At 34.5% G+C, this 19,426-nt stretch overlaps 1 protein-coding gene across 2 annotated transcripts in view; it reads right to left on the bottom strand.

The window, feature by feature from the left end:
• The window catches only part of kermit (PDZ domain-containing protein GIPC-like protein kermit), a 176,047-nt gene that overhangs the window by 44,946 nt on the left and 111,675 nt on the right, over positions 1–19,426 (bottom strand). For both annotated transcript variants that reach the window (XM_089105726.1, XM_089105727.1), the window contains exon 5: positions 11,446–11,584. In XM_089105726.1, the coding sequence (XP_088961852.1) occupies positions 11,446–11,584 (139 nt within the window). The remainder of the gene's footprint in view (positions 1–11,445; positions 11,585–19,426) is intronic.

Genomic DNA, 19,426 nt, shown 5'->3' with positions numbered 1-19,426 from the left:
AGTCTATAGCGGTGTGTACCATTAAGTAAAACAGTAACGTTTTTTTTTTTTTTTTTTTTTTTTTTTTTTTTTTTTTTGCCAAGGCTAGCAGGCTACAGCAAGATTGAAAGAGATATTTAACGGCTCATTTGAAAGCTACTGTTCATATCTATGTCCTTATCGTAGATTCATCTTAATAACTCCGTCGTAAAGTGTTTTATGGCATCAAGAGTGGTGCCTTTTGACGCAATTTCTGCGTGAAAAGGCTGTTAAACATAACAAAATTACCATTTTAATTTCCATTATTGGAAACCCCTCACCGTATATTTACAATCCTCTTCTTTTGGCCTACCCTCCCATTTAGTCCACTTAGTAAGTGAAAACTAGAAAACGCGTTTAAAAAAATACATAACGAAAAAAAATGTCATTTACTTATTTTCATGAAAATGAGGAATTTTTTATTTACAACTTATGAAAGATACCAGATGTAACATACCCCTCAGACTTGCTATGTACAAAGTTACACATATTTCGTGGGAAAGTTTAAGGGAGGTAGGAAGTATAACCTGTATTTAATACCAGGATTCGAAAAAAAAAAGAAATCATTTAGACTTCACTAGTTTCATCGCTAAAGTTAGACAAAGATCTTTTGCAAGGTTTATTGAATATTATCTGAAAAAACTAAAAACAAGAAAAAATCTTAAAAAAAGAAAGTTTTCTTACAGAGATGAAGATAGAAGTTGAAACTTCAAACCAACAAAAGTTGATGCTTCGCAGATTACGCAAGATATATCTAAAAACTAGCTCAAATATACTGACTTATGAAAGATCCCGATGTTTGAAGAATAGTAAAAACTAGCACTTTGCTGAAAACTGAGCTTACCTGTGTATTTTAGAGACTCCAAATTGTATACTAAAAGTTATCAATATCAAGGCTGGTGACTCAAGACTATATCCTATCAAGCCTATCGAAAGCCTTATATGCTAATCTTTTATTTTCTGTAGGATGCTTGTGAAATCCTTCGCCCTTAAGAATAGACACTGTTAATTGGGAGAGAAGGTCGGTTTTATGTTTTCAGTAAAGTGCTAGTTTTTAGAATATATTTTTTGTTCGTTCGCTCTTTACTTCCATAAGAATAGTTTTTTTTTTTTATTTATTCTGATCAAAAGCAATAAGAAACACCCAGGGAAGCCTACTTTCTCTTACTCCATTAAAATATTTAGACAATGATTAGAAACTTTTAAACAAAAATTAAATCAAACAAAACTAAGATGATAACATATATTTTCTGTTACTTCTAACGAGCCTAAACAAAGGAAATTTTCTTCCACAGGTTATTAGTGAGGACAGAAAACTTTCAAGACTCTTGTTTGTAAACTTGGAAAACTCCATTCTATTGCTTAAAGTAGTTAGAAAGCAGTGTTCTTAATAAGCTTCTTATTCGTGATATCATTAGATCTTCATCCCTCCAGGGTCATATTAGAGAAAAGTGGATATGCTTTTGAAAACGAGATTTTGTCCTACAGACCTTATATCTACATCATTAAGATACCAAGGGGATATGTATTAGTTGTGTTAGATGTACATGACTTTAGGTCTCTGGTCTCCTCCTGTACCTCCTGTAAAGACAACATGTGACTCTGCATTCGTGTCTTTGCCCTTGCCTTCATACTCCCTAAATCAGGGGCGTCATTTGGGGTAGAAAATTATCAGTTTTTTGTTATAAACATTAAAAAAAAGTAAAAAAAGCCCCACGTCTAAATTCTGAAATATATCTTTTTTTTATCTTCATTTTTTTTAAATAAAAAAAACCTTGCCCCTTCTTTACATTTTCCTGAGTTGAAACCCCTGCCCCATGTTCTATTAGAACAAGGAGTGACTTGTTGCACTATCCCTTGTATTGTACAGAGGCATATTTGAGTGAGATTTAAGACTGAGACTTCCTTCAGGTACAGTGTCTTGTATTTAAGTGGTATATTGAATAGATTAACGACTAATTATTTTTGGACTAATAAATTTTAATAAGTTTAATGCTACCGTGGCAACATCAAGTGCTGGTAAAAGATTTGTTTGGCTTCACCAATAACAAAAGTGTTGCGGTAGCAAGACCTTTTTTTGTTGTTGTTGTTTTTTTGCCATCGACTAAACGCTGTATTCCTCAGAACTTTCAAAAAACTAACTTTCTTCCCTTTTCCTGGCACCAAGCACATCCTCTTACTATTGCAAGTGCCCAATATATAATGTGATTTTGTTTTACTTCGTCCAAGAACAAAGGGCCCATAATAACTCCCGATTTATCGGATGGTAAGAATAACTTGGCTTTTGAAATGGTCCTTAGCCTCAAATGCACGTAAAAAAAATAACTAATAAGCATGGACTTACCATAAATCCCACGTACCTGCTTTTCAGAATGTTTTACAATTCTTGCCTAGAACTAACTATCTGTGATAGAGTTGAAAACTACCTTTTCTTATTCTTAAATGCTCCAATAATAGGACTCATCAGACTCGATTAATAGGTGCATCAACAACAAAAATTGCAAAACCATCATCACCAAAGATGACCGACCCCAAAAATGCCCAAAAAATAACACCCGTCATTTTTATTACCCTAAAATTAAAAAAAAACTGCCATTCTTTTCGATTTATTTGACGGTAAGAACAATTTCTTTACGGAATTTTTTTTTTTTTAGTCTAAACGAAATTCAAAACCAATGGTAGGTACTTAGCGCAGCTATCCATCTTCTCTCCCTTTAAGATGAATGTGCTATACAAATCTTATTTACAAGTCACTCTCCGTTACAGGTATAGAAACATATTTTCTTAGTCTCAAATACATATTAAATAAATAAAATAAGTTTTTTAAACTGAAAGTGAGGAGCGACATTAAAACTTAAAACGAACAGAAATTATTCCGTATATGAAAGGGACTATCCCCTCCTCAACGCCTCGCTCTTTACGCTAAAGTTTTTTATTGTTTTAAAAAATAAAGTTGTGAGACAGAGTCAAACTTTAGCGTAAAGAGCGAGGCGTTGAGGAGGGGACAGTCCCTTTCATATACGGAATAATATCTGTTCGTTTTAAGTTTTAACGTCGTTCCTTACTTTCAGTTTAAAAAAATTGTTTTTTTATTTAATTTTTGAACGTTTTTGAATAAATGCAGGTTTTGATCCTGGCTCACCGTACATGAATAATTAAAACAAAATTTGCATATTAATTTTACTTTTATTTGGTTAAATGGCTTTCTCGAAAGTTGTTTGATTTTATTTACGAACGTTCTTATTAGTAATAAATATACGTAACTTACGAATTAACTTACGTAACGAACTTCTATATTCATATATTTTTAATTTGTTTATTAGGGAGTTCGCCCCCTAGTCAATACCTTGCTCTCTAAGCGAAAGTACGAATTTTGTTCCAATTCTTTAAAAATGACCGCTTAATCACAAAGGCTGTTAATTAGAATAAATAGCTCTTATGAAAGTAATAAAAAATCTTTGGCTTAAAGAGTGAAGTATTGACTACGGGGTGAACCCAATCCTATATGTAATAATTTCTGTTCGTTTAAAGTTTCGATGTTGCTGCTGTTGCAGTTGAAATACTTGTTTTTTTATATTAAATTTCTGATCTTTTTATAAATAATGCTGGGAAGTCCGGCGTCCCCTTCATAGTAATGTCCCTTCCCCCGTGAAAACTTCCTTCATGGAAAGATCCTCCCACATAACCCCCGACCCACCCCCCCCCCACCCCACTACCAGGAAAAATCTCCCCTGAAAACGTCTGTATACTTCCAAATAACCAATACTATATGTTAACATTGGGTAAAGTTCATAACTTTCAGCCCTCCCCCCGGGAACTTCGAGGTATTAAGTCATCCTAAAAGACATACTTATTATATTTTCGAACATGCTGAACAAAATGGCTATCTCAAAATTTCAATCAGGTGACCTTGGGGGGAAAATTGAGCGTAGGAGGGGGCCTAGTTACCCTCTATTTTTTTGGTCACTTAAAAAGGGCACAAGAACTTCTAATTTCCGTTCCAGTATGCCCTACCGGAATGTCTTAGGACCATGGGGTACAAACGATCATCCCTGGGAAAAAAAACAAAAAAAACAAATAAACACGCATCTTTGATCTTTCTTTTGGCAAAAAATGCAACATTTCACAGTTTAGTAGATAGGAGCTTGAAACATCTACAGTAGGGTTCTCTGATACGCTTAATATGATGGTGTGATTTTCATTAAGGTTCTATAAATTTTAGGGGGTCTTTCCCCCTTTTTTCGAAAATCAGCCCAATTTTCTCAGGCGCCTAACTTTTGATGGGTAGGATTAAACTTGATGGAACTTATATATTTGAAATCAGCATTAAAATCTGATTCTTTTGGTGTATCTATTTGTATCAAAATACTGTTTTCTAGAGTTTCGGTTACCATTGAGCCGGGTCACTCCTTACTTACAGTTCGTTACCACGAACTGTTTGATCAAATAACAACAGCAGTGACAAGAACGAGTTAAAGTTGCAGCTCCTTAATTGGTAGAGATAACCATGGTATAAAAGTCAGTTGCATATTTTTTTGCTTTTTTTTTCGATGTGTACGCAAACGCTGAAGTTGCTAACACTTCGGAAATTTTTAACGGTATATCCACTGTTATACTATATATATATATATATATATATATATATATATATATATATATATATATATATATATATATATATATATATATATATATATATATATATATATATATATATATATATATATATATATATATATATATATATATATATATATATATATATATATATATATATATATATATATATATATATATATATATATATATATATATATATATATATATATATATATATATATATATATATATATATATATATATATATATATATAATAATAATAATAATAATAATTTTATTATAAGCCAAAAAACAGGCCATACAGAACAGTATTCTTAATCACACTCTACAAGAAAAATAACATAAATATAAAGTTTCACTCATTGATGTCAACGCTTCATTTACATATTTACATAACTGCCTGATTGACCTTTTTACTGTCGTTTTCAGGATCCCCGGGAACTCCAAGTTACCACCCTCAAAATACTTTTCCCTTAATAGAGAAAGTTGCTGGCACTCGGTGAGAATATGGGCGACATCCTCAATACCTAGGTTACATCTGGGGCAAGAGTAATCCGCATTTGCATCTGGGGCCACCCTATTTCTTTCAAATACTCTTTTTCTATTTTTTAGTGGCAGGCAATTCGCTCGGATCCGAAACCAAGTCCTCAATGTCTCCCCCGGTAATCCTAGTTTAAAATAATATTCGAATCCAAATATCTCTTTTACATGGGAATAAAACTTCATTGTTTCCGATGTTTTAACTGCCTGGGTCCAATTTTGTAGTTCCTGGTCTTTTATTCTTTATAAAATCATAGCCAAAAACGACTCACCCTGATCTGAGGGACCTAGCCCCTCATTCCAAATATATGATAATCCTAATCCATCTAAAACATTTTTTATTTGATACGGCCATGATGTTTTACGTTTCGACCGTAGCATATCCACATAAGCTGCTTTTGCTAACCAATCTTCTGACAGACTTAGAACCTTTAGCCAGTACCGGATCATCTGTGCTAATCTACTCATTCTCAGAGAAAATATACCTAGGTCACCTTTTATAGCCTGATTGTGGGTCGTTACGTGAAGACTAATTATTCTCTTAAAGTGTTGCAGCTGAATTGATTCCATATGTGGTGCCAGGTATATATATATATATATATATATATATATATATATATATATATATATATATATATATATATATATATATATATATATATATATATATATATATATATATATATATATATATATATATATATATATATATATATATATATATATATATATATATATATATATATATATATATATATATATATATATATATATATATATATATAAAAAAAAAAAAAAAAAAATATATATATATATATATATATATATATATATATATATATATATATATATATATATATATATATATATGGGTATATACAATTTCCTGAGGAGCCCTCCTCCATGAGGCCGGGGATTTGAGTTCTGGTGTTGCTGGTTATTTGGTTTGAGTGGGGGTCAGTGGCGTGACTCTGTGAGCTCAGCCAGAGTCGACCCAGCTCTAAATAAGAACCTGGAGAAATGAGGGGAAGGTAAACAGAAAAGGAAGGTGAAAGCGCATGATAGCTGGCCCAAAACCACCCACACTCCATTTTGCTTCCTGGCTGAAGGTCCAAGATACAGAGATAAGCACCGCTGTTAGAGACTGTAAAGTTCAGTGCCGTATTCTCTACCTGTTACCTTGCCTTTATATTTAATTGAGGGGTAAAACAAATAGTACCGTACATTCATGAGCTAATCGCAGACTGGAATTTAGAGTTTAAACACAACTTGATGTCTCTTTGTTCAAAAGTTCATTTGGTTACCGAGGACCAAGTTTCCAAAAACTAAGCTTCCATTTAATTAGAAGTAACGGAATTTTGAAAGTTTAGCAAGCATAAATGATACGGTTTCTCAGTTTCATCCTAAGCACAGAAAAGTAAACTCAGTAAAATCCTGATTAGGTAAGAAGGAATTTAAAATACGCATTGAGTTTACAACTAATTAGAATATCTTATGGCCGTCGTGACGCATAAAAACTTGCGATACAATTTTATCGACCCTAGTCTGTATTATGAGGCAATCCGTAGATTTTCGTAATCATGCTGCTATATATAGCCTAGACTAATCAGTAAGAAGGTAGGAGATCACTATGTTAGCAGACAAATTTTGAGAAACATGCAGCTCCTCATACCTGAAGATTGGGTGTATAAAGCATACATGAGGCAATCAGTTGAGTTATTAGCTGTTTGAATTGTCCTTTATCATTTTTGATCGTCCTTTTAATCCTTTTTAATCGTTGACATTGCGAGAGATGAAAGTTGGTAGCATAATGTTATCGAACTTAATTGATACTGTAGCCTATAGAGAGGTTTTCATAATCAGGCTATTGTCGATGAGCTGCACTAATCATTATGGAAGTAGTTCAATATGTTAGTACATTAACTAATAGAAGTATATTGGGCCTCATCCCTGACGATTCAGTCACTGAGGCATCTCTGAAGCATCAAGGTGAGGTTTTATCCTTTTTAATCTTGTACAAAGTACTGTTATAAACTCACTGGAGTCTATACGAATAATTTGTACTATTATAATGTCAAAATCCTTTCGCTCGGCGAAAAGTGAAATTGCTATAGCGATTTCTAGGTGTCTTCCCCTTTGTCTGCCTGCTCTCGAGATTACGATTTTAAGACATTTTAAATGCTCTAGCTTCTGAACATCGTTCGATTTCACACAGCATGTATATCCAAGAGATTTATAAACTCGTAACATATTCACAAAAGGATATCATTTCACTGCATCTTTTCAGACAACTTTGACAAAGTACCTAAGCGGGATATTGACTGTGTACTTTAAAAAGGTTGTTCACCGTGATAACTAAACTTTTTCACCTCTGCCGATGACCTGATTGCTGCTTCAAGCCGTCATCCATTTTTGGTCAAATACAAGGCTTAGACCCTCCGTGGCATCTTGCTCCTTATTTGAACGTTCATATGCTTCGTTAAGGTAGAATTCTAAGAAAAGGCTTTAATGTACGTTTTGCATTTATAAGGTCTGTATCTATTATAAACTATCATACGTGTATATAAAGTACAAGCCTGAGAAAATATTTTGCTGCATATCTCACATTGAAAGAACCTCAACTCATAACCAAATCATTTTTGTTCAAACTCATTTCTCTTCAAATTAAATTTTCGAAATTTTTTATGCAGTATTGGAGAAACTGTAGAGCACGTATCATTTGAACGTTCAACGAACGTTCGAACGTTTCAACGTATGTCTTAGGTTGGATCTAAGTTTAAATCTGAATTACTATTATTATGAGTTTAGTTTCAATTTAAGTATTACATGGCATAACAAAGATTTTTATAATTTAGTTATAAATTTTATTTTGCGAAAAAAACGTTTCAATGTTTAAACTTCTTTTGTGAGTTTTATTGCTTAATAAATTAATGCAATCGTGTACTATATCATAGATGAAAGTTTACAACAAAGTGTTATCGAACCAAGTCGGTACTAAAAGTCTATGCAGAGTTTTTTTTTTTAAATCATGTACTAGAGATGGAACCACACTAAATATCCTGAAGATTCATCTTTGGCGCGTTCATCTGACTTTTATAGTTTTAATCGTGGACACTGTGGCAGACGAAAGCCTGAAATATAATGCTGTTGAGCTTAATTGGTATTATAAAGTTGTATATGGATATTCATAATCATGCAAATAAAGATGGACTACACCAATCATTAGGAAACTAGGTCAGTAGGTTTGTACACCAACTAGAAGGACATGCGACCCCCTCATTTCTAAAGACGAACATGACCAGCTAATTGAAATTAACTCCAATTGCTACCATAATGACGGATGTAAGCGCTAGGAATTTAATCTTATTTAACATGCTAAGGTTAATATAAAATGAATAATATTATAGAAATAACATACAATAAGGGAAAAAAATAATTTTAAAAGTCAAGGCTCAGGGAGTTTCTTCACAGTTAAAAAAAGTTTGGAAGAATAGGAAGATAAGTCTACAAACAAAGATTAGAATATTGGAAGGTACAGTGACGACAGTGGTCGAATATGGCTCTGAAGCACGGCTGCTCCGAAAATCGGATGAATATTTACTAGATGTTTTCCAAAGAAATTGCCTACGGATTGTTCTGGGTACCTTGCTGACTGATCGTATTTCAAACAGTAGGCTGTACGAAAAATATGGTTCAATCCCACTTTCTAGGGCTATAATGAGAGAAAGGTTGAGATGGCTAGGGCACATTCTGCGGATGAAGGATGACAGATTACCGAAGATTGTCCTTTTCGGCCAACCGTCTAGGGCTAAACGGAAAGCAGGTCGTCCTCGTCTGGAGTGGGAGGATGTCATAAAGAAAGATTTAAAGGAAATGGGAACTTCCTTGGAGGGTGTAAAGAGGGAGGCTTTGAATAGATTGGGATGGAAGAGGAGCACGCATAGCTGTGTTGGCCTCAGGCGGATTGGTGCTGTGGTGAGTCGGTAGTAGTAGTAGTAGTACTTTTTATGTTTGAGTGTTTTTTAAATTAATGTATTAATTTTTCCCTGAAGAACACAAAAATATTTTATCGTTTGCCACATAAAATTTCGATTTCAAAATCTTCAGCTATTAATTTATAAATTCTTAGGGAGGTCCCCAGCCCCCCTTAGCACCTCTCTGGTAGGACACTTGACCTACGTGATATTCTACAACTTGACAGTATAATATTTTCTCAAACTACCATTTCCATCGGAATTTGCCTAAGTAGCAGATTTTCTCTTTTATCCTATGTTTTATTCATCTCTTTACGTTTCTTTGACTTCAAGAGAGAAAGAGTTTTCTTCAAAGGGCGTATTCATGTTCTAGGAGAAATAAGAGTTGAACTGTGAACTTCTAATCTTTCAATTTAAGATACTAATTGAAATCCTGAATTCAGCGGAGAACAAAACCTTTGATCTGGATTTATAGGCAAAAGTAGGAACACATCATCCATTGATTAGTCAACGCCTGCACTACATCAACTCTCCAAAACATCTTAGACTGTGAAATAACGTCAGATTAACTGCTAGCCTTACGAAGTTCTTGAACAGTGTTAATTATTTTACTTCCAAGTTTATGCGAGGGGCTGAAGAAACCTTCAGAAATAAATGTCATTTACCACACAACAGCTATAACTGATTCTGGATTACATATCAGGTATATCTAAGTACATCTTCCCCAACCGCGCTTGGCACTCCCGGCCGAAGGCATTGATTCAGGACATCGGTACCTGCGCTGCGCAGACCATTGGTCAGCATGCGAAAAAGTAAAGTTTTTACATCTAAGACACAGTTATATGTTATTTTTGTTTTTATTTATCACAGTTTAAAGTACATATCATTTTCCATGGTGCTTCTTCAAAAAACCATTAAAAAATTCAAATGTATCAAAATCCGAGATTTTTGGGATGCTACATATTTCTGGAGGGAATAAACTTGCAATTTTTGCACCAAAAAACCTCCATTCTTTCAGGATATTAAACAATCGTACATATTTGTATGTTTGGGGCAAATATCTCTCCTCCCTGATGGACGGCCATGGGCTAGTGTAAGTCGAAGCTTCAAAACCAAAACTTATGCACATAACGCGAGAGGCAACCCTGCTTAATAATAGATTGAAAAAAATCTTTAAAAATTTTGTTTCTAAAATCTTATTTTTCCAAAAGTGAAATTTAAAAAATAATTTCCAGTGAGTATACCTAAATTTGTAACCATATCATGTTTTAGGGCTTTACAGTGAGTATTTATACCCTAAATTCATAAGCATATCTTGTTTTTAGGCTTTGCCTGTGAGTATTTATACACTAAATTTATAAGCATCTCTTGCTATTTCTTTTTCTATAAGTGAAATTTGAAAAATAATTCCCAATGATAATACTTAATTTATAAGCATATCTTGTTTTAGGGCTTTACAGTGAGTATTTATACCCTAAATTAATAAGCGTATCTTGTTTTAAGGCATTCCAGTGAATATTTATACACTAATAGTGAGCATTTAAACACTGTGTTAAGGCTTTCCAGTGAGTATTTATACCCTAAATTCATATGCATGTCTTGTTTTAAGGCTTTCCAGTGAGTATTTATACCCTAAATTAATAAGCATATCTTGTTTTAAGGCATTCCAGTGAGTATTTATACACTAATAGTGAGCATTTAAACACTGTGTTAAGGCTTTTCAGTGAGTATTTATACCCTAAATTCATAAGCATATCTTGTTTTAAGGCTTTCCAGTAACTTTTCAGAAACCCAGAACGGCCATTTCACAACATCATAAGCCGCAGACATTAATATAAAATGACAGATCATAAACTTTAACGATCTAGGTAATTTATTGGTGTAGGTTATATAACTCTTAATGCACACCATCGCCCATCTTGCATACTATCGTATCTGCCAAAAATTGAACTACAGATTTCTTTACTTTGAATCACTCCAAAACCCAGTTCAAAATTATCTAAAGATTTACCGAATCCTCTAAATTCTTCTCACAAATCTGATCCATAATTCTTCGGATTCTGAAAATGTCTAAATGAATAACTGAATTTTTGGTTCATTCAAAGTAAAGAAATCCAAAATCCAATTTTTGGCATATACGATAGTATACAAAATGGGTGATGACATGTAGCCCTTATTCCAAGAATCTGCCCATCGTTATCTTATAAACATAGCTTAGGGATTGCCTTCTGTATACTGCTATAGAAAAGTACTCCTATAAGTAAAATTTAACTTGTATAGAAAATTACTTACAAAAGCCAGCTTTAAGGGGTTCAACTAGGCGTATGGTAAATGTTGCACCCTTTGGAATTTCTTTGAGCAATTTTGCAACTTCAAAGTGGCGACATCCCACTAAACTCTTGTTATCAATTCTTTCAATATGGTCTCCTACCTGAAACAATATAATTTCTTGGTAAAAAAAAGAAATAGTAGAAAAATATAAGGTACATATGAAATATCACGAAAACACTCATGTTCCTGATCTGTTTGATGTGGGTAAAACCGGTTGGTCTGTCTGCATTCGGTTATAATTTTATTTAAATATTTAATACATAGAGGTGATTAGGTTAGGTATTTAACATAATGCGTGTTGATTTCAAGCTCCTGATCTGTTTGATGTGAGTAAAACCGGTTTGTTTGTCTGCATTCGGCAATAATTAACATAGTCTCAGTGAGAGAAACTACGATGCAGGTATATTTTAATTAAATATATAGAGGTGATTAGGTTAGGTATTTAACATAATGCGTGCTGATCTCAAGTTCCTGATCTGTTTGATGTGAGTAAAACCGGTTTGTCTCTCTGTCTCTTTTCCCATGAACAAAAATCCCACATATTGGCCTGATCCCAGAACCTTAATTTGAGCTCCAAATTTAGTTTTAGGAGCTTCATTCATTAACCGATGTTAATTTGATATACCACCCTAACTGACACAAACCTCCCCAAGAGTTTGGTCTTTCTGTTCAAGTTTTCCATATGATTGTGTCTGCTTTCTTATGTGATTGTGCATATGGGTGCACATATCTGTTTTTACACATTTGTCCAAGGGTCGAAGAAAAGCTAGAAGAGATAGTAGAGAAGCTACGTATAATTATTTTTCACAAGATAAGGTTGAAAGCACACGAAAAACAACTTTTTCATTATAACTTCCTATCAAATACCAGCCAACCATAGTATCAAAACACATTGTTGCTGATGATTTTTCCTAATTTCGACTTGACGCACGGAGATGGTTATTTCGTCCTGCTTTGTCGATTAGTAGTTGCTGAGAATAAGGATCGTCATCATGGGAGAGGGGGTTCAATCCATGGTCACCTGATATCTCGGGATTTTACCTATGAATCTGTTATTTTTCTATAATTTGTGGTGTTTCCTTCACGATTCACTAATTACCTTCAGAAGACATGATTCAGAAGACAGATTCACTAATTGCCTTCAGAGTCTTTCAGAAGACATAACCCTTCCCAAAAGAAGTTCCTGCGTTTTTAACTATTGAGAATCAGCACTCATTCTCATTTTTTTTTATCTAAATGCAAAAAAAAAATTCTACTTAGTATGTTTTGATTTTGCGAAACATAACCAGACATAATTCAAAATAATAAAATTGCAAATTTCGATTTATCCCACGGATATTGACAATTTTTATTGCCACTCAACGCTGTAGCGCACTTATTGGCAGATAAAAGGTAGTGCCAAAACTAAGCTTACAAAAAAAGAAAAAAAAACGAGAGTCCTATATCCAAGAGTTCGTGGTAAAAAACTGTAAATAAGGAGCGATCCGGCTCAATTGTAACCAAAACTCTAAAAAACGGATATATAAAAATAAAAGTAAGAATAGATGTATCAAAGAATCGGCTTTTTATGCTGATTTTAAATCTACAAGTTTCATTAAGTCTAGTCATACCAATCAAATGTTACGAGCCTGAGAAACTTTGCCTGATTCGTGAAAAAAGGAAGAAATACCCTTTAAAGTCATAGAATATTAATGAAAATTACATCACCAGATTAACCGCATCAGAGAACTCCTAATGCAGAGGTTTCGAGCTCCCATCTGCAAAAATACAGTTTTTTTTTATTTTTCGCCAGAAGAAAGATCACGGATGCGTGTTTTGTTTTCGCGGGGTGATCGTATCGGCCCAGTGGTTCTAGATAATCAGTATAAGGCTCAATCAAACGGAAATTAAAAGTTCTAGTGCCCTTTTTAAATAACAGAGAAATTGGAGGGCAACTAGGCCGCCTCCCACGCCCCTTTTTCTCAAAATCGTCTGATCAAAATTTAGAGATAGCCATTTTGTTCAGCATAGTTTAAAGGCCGAATATCTACGCCTTTAGAAATATCATGACCCCCCACAGGTCCTGGGGAAATGTCTTTAAGTTACAAAATTTGCCTATTGTTTATGTATAGTATTTATTATTGGGAAGTATAATGCATGCATTTTAGGGTGAGGAGGGGGGGGGAGAATTTTCTGCTGACAGGATTTCCTCGAGGATAATTTTTTACGGGGAGAGAAGTTTCCAGGGGGTGAAATTTAAGGGGGAATTTTACACTAGGGGAATTTGCCCAAATTCCTATGCGAAATTCTTTTCATATCTAGCTTTCTCTTTGCAGACTCATTTTTAAGCGTAGGGATTTTAAGGGTTAAATGTCCGGGGTAAATTTTCACCAGGATTGAATTGTCTAGAGAATGAATACGTGAGGAGGGGGATTTTTAATGGAGGTGTTGCCAGATTTCCTGGCATTATCTAAAAAACGATCAGAAATTAACTAAAAAAAACAAGTTTTATTAACTGAAAGTAAGGAGCAGCATTAAAATTTAAAACGAACAGAAATTATTACGTATATGAGAAGGGTTGCTCCTCCTCAACACTTCGCTCTTTACGCTAAAGTTTAAATTTTGTCCCAATTCCTTAAGAACAACTCCTGAAACACTATGTTTGTTTAATTAGAACAATAAAAATCTTTTTTTTAAGTATTAAAAAAAATTTAGCATGTTTTTACTTAAAAAAATTAAAAAAGATTGCCCCTTTGTCGCAACTCTACTTTTTAAACTAATAAAAAACTTTAGCGTAAAGACAGGGGCGTTGATGAGGGAACAGCCCCTTTCATATATGGAATAATTAATGTTCGATTTAAGTTTTAATGTCGCTCCTTAGTTTCAGTTAAAAGAAAACTTTTTTTTTTATTTAGTTTCTGAACGTTTTCCCACTAATGCAGGTTCGAATTTGGCTCACCGTATATGAACAATTAAAACGGAATCTGTAAATTAATTTCGGCAAAGACCCCCCCCCTGGTGTAGAATTTCCTCTAAAAAGATCAACTCTAGAAACTACCCTCTCAACGTGATAATCTAACTGTATAAAACCAAAATTATTAATTATGTGTATGAGGGGGCTGTCCCCTCACACAATGCTGGGATATCTGGCTCCCCCTTCCATCATTCTCCTCGCGGATAAGCCCTCCGTGCAAAGTTCTTCCCACAAAAAATCCCTAAATCAGGAAAACTCCTCCTAGACAATTCCATTTTATTTGAGAAATACCCCTGGAAAATTTCTTGTGGACGATCCCGGTTGAAAATTTTATCTTAGCCCACTTTTGTTTAAAGAAGACTTTAATTTCTGATTATTTTTAAAATCATGTCGGAAATCACCCCTCCGCGGAAGATTCTTCTCACAAATACTCCCGCCCCCAAGTAGAAAGGTGTTCAAGTTCCCTCTGGAGAATTTATCCTGTGGTATACTCCCCCATGGAGAATTTCTCTCGTGGAAAATCCCCCCACCTGCGGAAAGATACTCTACACAATTTAAACCCGGCAAATATTTACCCCGGGCAATCCCCCTTAATATCTCCATATGTAAAATTAAGTCAGCAAAGAGAAAGTAAGACAAATAAAAAGAATTTTGCTTAGGATTCTTGGTAAATTATCCCAGTGTAAAATTTCCCTTGGACCCACCCCCCAGGAACTTCTCTCCCGACGTAAAATTATCCCCGTAGAAAATCCCCCCAGCAAGAAGTTCTTCCCCTCCCCGGAAAATGTCTGTACACTTCCCAATGAGAAATAGTGTACTCAAACCATGGGCAAATTTCTTCACTGACAAACCTTTCCTCAGGGGCTTTAAGGGGTTTTGTTATGCTCAAAGACACAGTTACTGGGCTCTTCAACTATTCTGAACAAAATGGCTATCTCAAAATTTTGGTCAGATGACTTTTAGGAAAAAAGGTGGGTGGGTAGAACTTTTCATTTCCCTTTGAATGAGCCCTTTCTTGATATTCTAGGACTATCGGTTCGATTCAATCACCCCTGGGAAAAACAATTAAACAAAAATAAAACAAATAAACACGCATTCGTGATCTTTCTTCTGGCAAAAACTACAAGATTCCACATTTTTGCAGATGAAAGCTTGAAACTTCTACAACAGGGTTCTCGGATACTCTGAATTTGATGATTTGATTTTCATCAAGATTCCTTGAATTTTAGGGGATGTTTCCCCCCTTTTTGAAAATCAGTGCGAATTTTCTAAGGTTCATAGCTTTTGATTCGTAAAGCTAAACTTAACAAATCTTATATATTTGGAATCAACATAATAAGCTGATTCTCTTGATATATCTATTGATAATAAAATTCCGTTTTTAGATTTTCGTTTACTATTCAGCCGCATTGCCCCTTACTTACAATTCGTTACCACGAACTGTTTGATCTGTTGTTCCGTCTAGCCGTCAAAATTTTCATCAATGTTAATTTTTTTTTAACTTCGTAATTTGATATATGTTTCTACTGTCAGTGCAAGGTGTTCACTTTTCAGAAAAACAATTTCGTAAATAAGAAATTACTCCCGGAGAATATGTCTAGAAAGCACATGCACTTGCTTTCAAGGAAATTAAAATCAAGACAGATAGCAGAAGAAAATGTTATGAATAAGCAAAATTAAATTCATCCAAGAAACTCATTTCAAAATTGAGTTACTTGATACATTTTCTCTGGTATTATTGTTTAGTGGATTTCCAATTCGAAGGAGGTATAATTTCTAGATTTCCAAGGAACAAAATTGAGAAATAGTGTACCTGCTAAAAAGAAAGAAATACTGTTTAGTATAGTACATTATGGTCACAGCAAAAGCAACAACCTACTAAAGAGCAAACTTTGATCAGTAGCAGCCAAAAACAAAAACCGTTTTTTAAAAGTAACTGCCTTAGGCTATGTGAAAATTTTCCAATAAGTGCTTATTCTGATATATTCAGTGATACCCCAACCAAGCTTCAAAATGTTTTAGAATCCGAAAAGAAAATGTTAGGGGATTTTAAAAAGGAAACGGAGGCCCCAGATAGAAGGAAAAATTAAACTAACGGAGACCCCAAGTCAAAAATACTCAGCCGAGAATTCAAGATCTCCCACCTCAAAAACCAAAGAAAACCATATTTTTGTATAGTATAGTGTCATCAATTGGGGGAGGGGGCAGGGGGCCGGTGCAATCCCTTTTAGGATTTGAAAAATATCTTTTTGGGTTATTTTCATTGGAAAGGCCTTTTCTGTATTCTTACTGAAAAAAAAGCCGAATCCCCCCCCCAGCATATGCTGTATTGCAGTATCTATGATCTTCAGCGTCAGTTGTTTACGAAACCGATTGTAGGGTAATAATTAATAGGTCAGAAGACAGATGGCATTTGAATCTATGTGCACTTTATTATGAACCCATACTGCGGGCAAGAGGAAAGTGCCATAATGTGCAAGACACATTTTGAGCGCCATCCTGGGAAAAATTGGACTTCAGAATTTCCTTGAGAACAATCTAAACTTGTACAATTTACGATTTTCAACTGGTTTTCAACTAATTTATGGTCTAATTAAAAGAAAAAAAAAGAATACAAAGCAAATTTCAAAAAGATACATATGAATCTCAGTAATCAATGGAAGCAAAAACGTCGGCTTACTTTGCAACATTAAATCCGTATAAGACTGCAAATAAATAACATACGCAAAACCTTGCAAAAGAAACAATAGCCGAATCATTGAAGCTTCTGAAAGAGCATATGATTTAAGTAAGCGTAATATATATGACCTTTAGCGTGTCAAAAACAAGGTGTCCAAAACTCCGTGAAGACTAGCTCACTCAAAACATTATGTTGATTTTAAAAAGAAAAATATAACAGAAGGCGTTTTATTCCAAGAAAAATGAACCATATTCTCTCCTTTTTAATGAATATGACCTGACACACCGGTTCTAGGCGTTTACCCCCCCCCCCCGGAAAATACCCCCCGCGTAAAATACCCCCCACCCGGAAAATGCCCCCGCGCAGAAAATACCCCTCCCAGAAAATACCCCGCCCCCCGCGGAAAATACCCCTCGTGGAAATTAATGCTTTCCAAATTTGAGAATTTTATTTGAGTTTTATTCTTTTTATTTCCGTAGGGGGAACAAATTTTGGTACTAAAATTCGAGAACACACCAGTTTTTTCGTTAGTTTTTCCGTTACTTTAGTAATAAATTTGGGCTATAAATTTGCATATTAGGGGGGGGGGGAGTATAGCGGGTCTGCATACAAAATGTGTTTGGTACTGTTATCCTGCATTTTAGATCGAAAGATAGAGAATTATATTTCAAAGCTAAACTATACGGCCACGAACAGTAAAATATAACAGTAACAGTAAATAGTAGGGTAGCATAAATAAAAGGCCCAAATAACATGAACTTTCATCAGCGATTATCCATAAAACACTTAAATGAAACACTACATTAAGCTAATAATAGTACTTAGTGCTTGGAAAATTGGTCATTGAAAATAAAAACACTTAACACTTGGAAAAAACACTTAAATGAAACATTACATTTACTTTATAGGCTACTGTTTTTTGTTTTTTATTTATCTTTTTTTTCTTTTAGTTAACAAAATTTCCATATACCTCACTATTCTTCTGTAATTTTTTAGTGGCCATACCTAGAAGAAATTATTTTCTGACTTCCAACTTTCCAAACACTTTACCCCCCCCCCCCATGTGCAAATATATAGCTCAAATTATATATTTAACATCTATTCCGTCACTTGTCTCTGTCTTGTCATGGTCGCAGCGGCAGCTGCAACCTAGTAAAGAGCGATCCACAGCCCATAGTAATTAAAAGTTCAAAAACGTGTTTTCAAAAAAAAACCGTCTAGTGAGAAAAATTGTCATCTGACACTGAATCAGGAATGGTAACTATTATTTCGGTTAATCTTAAAAGTAAAATTTTATTTCGAAAAGAAATTTTGGTAATTTCGAAAAAGAGTCGAAATAAAAAGTGCACCATTGGAATCAGCATGGTCGAAAACCTTTTGTTGGATAATTACAGTCCCCCACCTTGAACACCAAGGAAAATGACTTTTTTGCATGGGTAACACGTCTCCCTTTTTTTCTTTCTTTTTTTCTAGAAGGGCTAGGGGGGGCAGAGCATCATAGAGAGGTGTGTAATAGCTCATTCGAAAGGGAATCAAATTTGTAAGTGCCCTTTTTATGTGAACAAAACTATTGGAGGGGAAACAGCCCCCCCCTCCCTAAAGGCCCCCTCCCCCCAACTAGTCCTATTAAAATTTTGAGATAGCCATTTAACATAGTTCAAAGGTCCAACATATATGGTTTTGATGATAATATGGCCCTCCATAGTCCCTGGGGAAGGGTTGTATTTGGTATCGGGCGTATCGATATCGCGTGTATGGGTATCGTGCGTATTGGTATCGCGTATATCGTATCGGGAATATCGGTATCCGCTGTTGTTTTTTTTTCAGTTATTTTCTAGGCTCATTTTTTTAAAGCATGTCCCGGCAAGGTATCATTGTTGCAGCGGTAGCTGCAAACTAGTAAAGAGCGAGCCACAGCCCATAGTAAACAAAATTTGAAAAACACGTTTTGAAAAAAAAAAACTACCTCGTGAGAAAAACTTCCCGTCTGACATTGATTCAGGAATGTTAACTATTATTTCGGTTGGTCTTAAAAGTAAAAGTTTATTGCGAAACGCAATTTACGTTAATTTCGAAAAAAAGCCTCACACCCCTCGAAAATGGCGTCATATCAAAATGAAAAGTGTAGGCTACCATTGGAAGGGAAGTTACAGTCCCCCTCCCTGAACAACAAGTAAAATCACTTTTTTGCATCGGTAGCACTGATCTGTCTCCGGTTTTTGTTTTTTTTTTTTTTCAAAAGGTCTAGCGGGCTGCCACAACATCATAAATAGATTATTAATTGCTCAGTCAAAAGCTATTTCTCATAT

The sequence above is a fragment of the Artemia sp. Qi Xiang Cuo genome, chromosome 20, assembly GCF_049724085.1.
Source record: "Artemia sp. Qi Xiang Cuo chromosome 20, ASM4972408v1, whole genome shotgun sequence".
In the NCBI taxonomy this organism is placed as follows: Eukaryota; Metazoa; Arthropoda; class Branchiopoda; order Anostraca; family Artemiidae; genus Artemia; species Artemia sp. Qi Xiang Cuo.
Note: the sequence above shows the minus strand (reverse complement) of the source record. Positions and strands in the feature narration are given on the sequence as shown.